The sequence below is a fragment of the Xiphophorus maculatus genome, chromosome 14, assembly GCF_002775205.1.
Source record: "Xiphophorus maculatus strain JP 163 A chromosome 14, X_maculatus-5.0-male, whole genome shotgun sequence".
NCBI classification, from domain to species: domain Eukaryota; kingdom Metazoa; phylum Chordata; class Actinopteri; order Cyprinodontiformes; family Poeciliidae; genus Xiphophorus; species Xiphophorus maculatus.
In genome coordinates this window covers 5,132,145-5,138,144 of record NC_036456.1, presented here as the reverse complement: position 1 = coordinate 5,138,144, position 6,000 = coordinate 5,132,145, and the positions used below count along the sequence as shown (strand labels likewise).

Here is a 6,000-nt window from a genome sequence, read left to right as displayed (position 1 = left end):
GTGAAGAAGTTTGAATTGGGTTGTTTTAAACTTTACCTTTACCCATATATCTTTACATATTATCATAAATAGTCCAGAAGGTGTTTGAAGGGTTTGACAATGTATTATGGCAGATATTAGGGTAAAGCGGTACATATTTGATATGGCCAGGTTTTCAATTAGAGGACTGGGAGGTAGTTACAAAGACTCAGAAATCTTTCCATATTTGTATTTGTTGAAGTCTGGAAAAATCATGTTGTTTTCCCTCCATTTCAGAAGTGTGATGCACCTTGTGTTTGCAATATTAAATCCCAATAAAATCTACGAAAGTTCATAGTTGTAATTGGAATAAATAACATGAAAACTTTAACTGTTTTCTGTTCACTGTAGCGTATATACACAATATAACTAGCACTTACACAGGGCCATTGTTTGAGTAGGATGACACAGAAAGAATGTGGCTCTGAAGCTGACTGTGGACATGTGACCAAGTTTCTGAAATACCGGACGTTGCGTCACCTCTGCTTGGCCAATCAAGCATCCTTGATGCTTGATTGGCCTGTACATCCTTATCTATGAAAACTGAAAAATGGGTCGAGGTTCTTCTCAATCAGAACAGAAATCTAAACGCCATGATAGGCAAACGCTTTGTTGTCTATCTGATGTTCTTGTTCTTGGCGACAATGGGTGAGTCTATGCACAAGTTCCACATTTCGATGCACTGTACCAAGTTGTCATATGTTTATCATGTCGGGGTTTTTTTTTTTCTTTTTCCCACAGCTCAGACAAAGACCCCAAAAGTTTTATCTGTTCGCCAAGACAAACATTTCGTGTTCGCTAAAGCGGGAGACAGCCTGACTCTGCAATGCTTCTACGAAAACATTGTGGACGCACGGTTCTACTGGTACAGGCAAAATCTGGGACAGAACCCGAGGCTGGTCTCCTCCTATTACAAGTACGAGACCAACGCCACTTTCCACAATGAATTCAGAAACAATCCGCGCTTTGAGCTGGAGACCACTAAAGGCAAAAATCACTTGAAGATAAGAGATCTGAAGATTTCAGACTCTGCAGTTTACTTCTGTGCAAGTAGCTACCTATACATGCTGGATTTCGCTGAAGGCACAATGGTGTATGTAGAACAAACAGGTTCCAAGCTGCAAACTTCAGTTGATCAGTCAGCATCGGAGACCCTCCGGCCCGGAGGCTCTGTGACCCTGAACTGTACGGTACAAACTGGGACCTGTGGCGGGGAGCACAGCGTTTACTGGTTTAAAAACTCTGAATACTCTGAACCAGGACTCATTCACAGCAAAGGGGGTGAGAACAAGCTGTGCAAGAACAAATCCAGCGCACGGACACACAGCTGTGTGTACAAGCTGCCGATTAGCAAACTGGACGCCTCTCATGCTGGAACCTACTACTGTGCGGTTGCCTCGTGTGGACACATTCTGTTCGGAATAGGAACAAAGCTGGACTTAGAAGGTGAGCAACTGCAATGCAAAACAAAACAAAAATGACCCATTTTAACTTAAACAGAAAGTTTATGTTGCTGTGTTTCTGCAGATACCAACAACTTGGAGACTAATTTATGGGCCGGAGCCTTTTCTTTCACCTCCCTCCTGAGTGTTTCACTGACTCTCTCGCTGTGTGTGATACATAAGAAAAGGAGCTTCAAACATTCAAGTAACAGATTTTTTAAAAACCTTAACAGCTTTAAATCCACATACCTATACATGCAATGTAGTAAAAATCAACATTTGACTCATGATATATTTCTTTAGATTTTTCTTTCTTCCCCCACATTTATTTTCTTGAGATTATGAAACTTGTTTCAACATTGAACAAAGATTAAATCCAAATCCAAAGTGTATTCTCCAAATTCTGATTTCACTCAACTTAATTTGATGCTCTTGCTTGAAAATCCTCCAACGTAAACATATTCATGTAGTTCTTAATAAATTAATGGATAACAATTCCTCCACAGTGATGCAAATGACTTATTGCCAGTTATGAGAAACTCTTGATATCAGTTGTTGACATGGCTGTAATGGCTTCTAGAGGTAATTAATTTGCAAACTGCTTTTTGTAATTTGTCACCTTATCTTTGCTAATAAAACACATTTGAACATATATGTTTAGGATTAGGGTCACAGAGAAAAAAGTATTCTGGCTTTTTTCCCTAAAATTCTGACTTTAATTTCAGAATTTTGACTTTCTTCTCCCAAGACTAAAGTCAGAGTTTTTCTTTTTGTGGCGCTAATCCTCCTCCGTATAAAATGTAAATAAATATACAAAAAACTAAGTAAACTTCTGCATTTACCTGCAGAGTCTGTAAAAGAGCCATCCCATAAGCCAGATGTGAAGGTGAGCGATTTTTTTTCATCAGTCCTTTTCTATTTAATATCATACACATAACATAACAGTTACTGTATTTTTTTCTGTGTGCAAAATTTTAACAAACCTTTTGCTTTCCAGGATGCTTACACTGCACAAAAGGCATATTATGCTGCCTTTTTTGCGCTGCGCGATAGACCCCACAGGAGAAAGGATCCCATCTGGAGTGAATGTGTTTACCACAGGGTTTAGTAGTGGGATGGAACTGAAAAAAATAAATAAAAACACAGTCAAGTGCAGAATTACTTGAAGCCTTTACAGATTTTGTTCTGACTAGATTTAACATCTGCACATCTTGAAGTGACCCAGCCAGAATCACAACTTAGATCTGATAGAGAATCTGTAGAGCGAGTTTTAATTATTGAAGGATGCTTTCTACTCTCATAGACTTGTCAACAATTAGAAATAGAAATCAACAAAATACAAGTTGAAACATGAAAAGAAAAATACAGAATGTAACTGATTTCAACACGCGTGTTTAAAATTGACATAGGACTAGAGTAACTGTTTTTATTAATTGATTGTTTTTCAGTTAGATCCGTAAGGACTTGCCAGATATGTTAATTTCTTTGTGTTCAATGTTATGGCATAATGAAGTAATGCCATAAAATCTTACGTTTTATAGAGGACTATGTTTTACATAAAATGCCATGTTTATCAAATGACTTAAACAAAATCTTGCTTCTTAATGTAAAATACGCCTTGAAATTGGGCCTCTGTCTCTTTAAAAACTCCTGTTTTTTCCGAAACTCCGCCTTCAGGAAGTCATCACCACGTCGCTCCCTTAACCCTTTAACAGCTTTGCACTGAAAAGTACCATCATCACAACATGCTGTAATGTTGTGAGCTTCAATGAGCTTGAACCTTTTCTGAACGCAACATGATAATATAATGAAAATTGTTATAAACACTTTTGTCATTTCAGTAAATGTGCTTATAATTCTATGAATTCTGAGTTTATCAATTTTTGTTTTTGTTATTTCTTTTATCAACATTTAAGCTTGAATGTATCTGTTGGTTACATTGACATCATGTCGTTTGTGAATCATTTCTGTAGCTTTGTTATCATTTTTAAGATGCCATGAGCTTTTATCTGCTTTTCTTCTACATTAAAGTGTAACAGAATCAAATGTGTTGTGCCTATTTCACACATTTCTCCCACCCACTGAATGTCGGTGACACAGGTTTCACTTATCTGTTTCTCCATTTCCTTTTGAGAAACCTTTCCTTCAGGCTTCTCTCTTTACTTTAAGGTGATTTCTCTCTCGCCTTTCAACATTATGATGTCCTGCAGCTGTAAGCCACAGGTTTTGGTGTAGCCTACTTAAAATCCAGATTAAATCCGATTAAGAGTGTGAAGATACCTTAAATACATAATTAAATGTGGTTGAAGTAATTCTGCAGTGAAGGGTGGACCAGAAGTTTTACACTTTGTTCCACTTTGACCGTCAGCGTTCGGTAAGTTAGATTTGGGATCAATAACTTTTTCACCTGGTGCTAGTTGGGTTTAGATGGCTTTTTCCCTTAACCTTAATAAGTGATTTCATTTAAGGCTACATTTTTTTTATTTATTCAAGTAATGTTTGTTAAATACTTAAATTTTGTTGAATGATCTGAGTCAAAAAGTCTGAAAAACAGCAAAAACAGAAGGATGTTATTTTTATCATTTTACCAGGGAAGCCAAGCCAAACCAGGTCCTCCTCCTCTTCCTCCCAGTGCTCCTAGTACTAACTGGAAACAACCAATTAGAGCCAAGAGGAGGGTCTTAGCGCTGTCAATCATCTCGTGTACACACTGCTCACTTCCTCCCTCACATGTTCTCTGCTATGGCTTCTTCCTGTTAGTGGACCCTCTTGTAAATAATGGCAAGGCTGGTTAGCATAGCCACCGATGACGGTGGATAAAAGTTGTTTTGTAACAATAAGTTGTTTCTCTGGCTTTAGCACATTGAGCAGCACATACACAAGATTGATTGACAGCACTAAGACCCTCTTCCAGGGCTCTGATTGGTTGTTTTTGACCAGGAGCGCTGCATTTCTTCAGACGACCATAGCAGCTCAGGGAGGAGATTGATTTTTTATTTATTTTTTTCACAGATTATGTGTCTCGTATTATACTGTCATGACTTGGTGACAGCTTTAACAAATGTGTAAAAAAGAAACATATTGCAATAAGAGTTACATACCCCAGCTTTAAATGAAAAAAGAAGAATAAAGTTGATAAATAGTGAAATCAGAGCTTTTCACTTCCTTTTGTGCCCACACTGTTTCCATTGTCAGAGTAAGTAGAGGTAATTTCTGCTGAACATGTAAAGTCTAGTCCTCGACCCGTTTACTGAAGTCACCATTACACTGGAAGAGTCCAAGCAGTGAAGAGTGAAGGATGCTGAGGTTTTATGTACTCCTGGTTCTTCTCTGTAAAGCCTGTAAGTCACTCCACTCACACACTTCCTGCATCGTGACGGTAGCTTCTCAATACGGCAACACTTTCAGGTACCCGTAAACCATTCTGTGGACTTTGACTCTCCGATCTTCATCTGCGTTTCAGACGGGAACGTGCTCTACGCTGACTTCGGAGACAATGTGACTCTGCGTTGTTTCTACACCTCCAGTGCCTCCCATCTGAACTGGTACAAGCAGGTGCCAGGAGAATCGCTGCAGATCATTTCCACTTTTTACAAACATCATGCCGGCTCTGACACCTTCCACAAGCAGTTTAAGGACAATAGACGATTTTCAGTTCACACCGAGGAAGGGCTCTACGATCTGAAGATCTCCGATGTCCGAGACTCTGATTCTGCTCTGTACTACTGCGGCTACACCAGCATCTCCATCACCAAGTTTGACAACGGAACATTTTTATTGCTAAAACGTAAGAGTACCTTGATGCTTTCTAGAAGCTTTGTGCACTCATTTTCACCGCTTGTATTGATATCCTTAGAACATCTCGTCTTAGATTCCAGCTACAAGACTTTCCTCCACCAGCCGGACTCTGTCTCTGCCCAACCAGGAGGCTCTGTGACTCTGAACTGCACCATGCTGACTGGAACCGTTAACGGAGACCACAACGTTTACTGGTTCAGGAAGAACTCGGAGGGATCCGGTTTGGGAACGCTGTTCACAACGACACGGAGCGGCGGCCCGTGTGCGAGGAGCTCAGAGGACGGTCCTGATGTCCTCAGGTGTGTGTACAGCTTACCAAGGAGGAATGTGACCGTGTCTGATGCCGGGACGTACCACTGCGCTGTGGCTTCATGTGGACGGATTCTATTCGGGCCAGGAACAAGACTATATGTGGGAGGTCAGTTTGAAGTTTGTTGCTTTTTTTCCTCCCCAAATCTGCAAACGTGTTCTATATTTTTTCTCAGAGAAACAGCTTGACCCTGTGTTGATGCATGGAGGGGCTGCATCCCTGGCTGCGTTTCTGATCTTGAACATCATCCTGACTTTTATTGTTTGTCGATATTCCAGAAGAAAAATAAGTCATTCAGAAGGTACAACCAGCTGATATTTAGTAGGCAACTTATCTTCTTCTTTTTGATGATTTTTTTTTAAAACTTGCCCAGAACTGCCAACGTTGCGTAACCTTTTCGAAAAACCCAACTTGTAATTTTTGATGAATATC

The 6,000-nt window shown here is 39.7% G+C and overlaps 2 protein-coding genes across 2 annotated transcripts; both read left to right on the top strand.

Moving 5' to 3' along the window:
* The first annotated feature begins 662 nt into the window (after nt 1-662).
* LOC102219165 lies at nt 663-3,164 on the top strand. Its single transcript, XM_023346642.1, has 6 exons — nt 663-666; nt 760-1,464; nt 1,546-1,665; nt 2,309-2,346; nt 2,458-2,562; nt 3,138-3,164. The coding sequence occupies exons 1-6, from the start codon at nt 663-665 to the stop codon at nt 3,162-3,164; spliced, it is 999 nt and encodes a 332-aa protein (XP_023202410.1).
* Nucleotides 3,165-4,758: 1,594 nt separating this feature from the next.
* Nucleotides 4,759-5,883, top strand: LOC111611032. Its single transcript, XM_023346639.1, has 4 exons — nt 4,759-4,801; nt 4,924-5,253; nt 5,332-5,694; nt 5,777-5,883. The coding sequence occupies exons 1-4, from the start codon at nt 4,759-4,761 to the stop codon at nt 5,881-5,883; spliced, it is 843 nt and encodes a 280-aa protein (XP_023202407.1).
* Nucleotides 5,884-6,000: the final 117 nt, after the last annotated feature.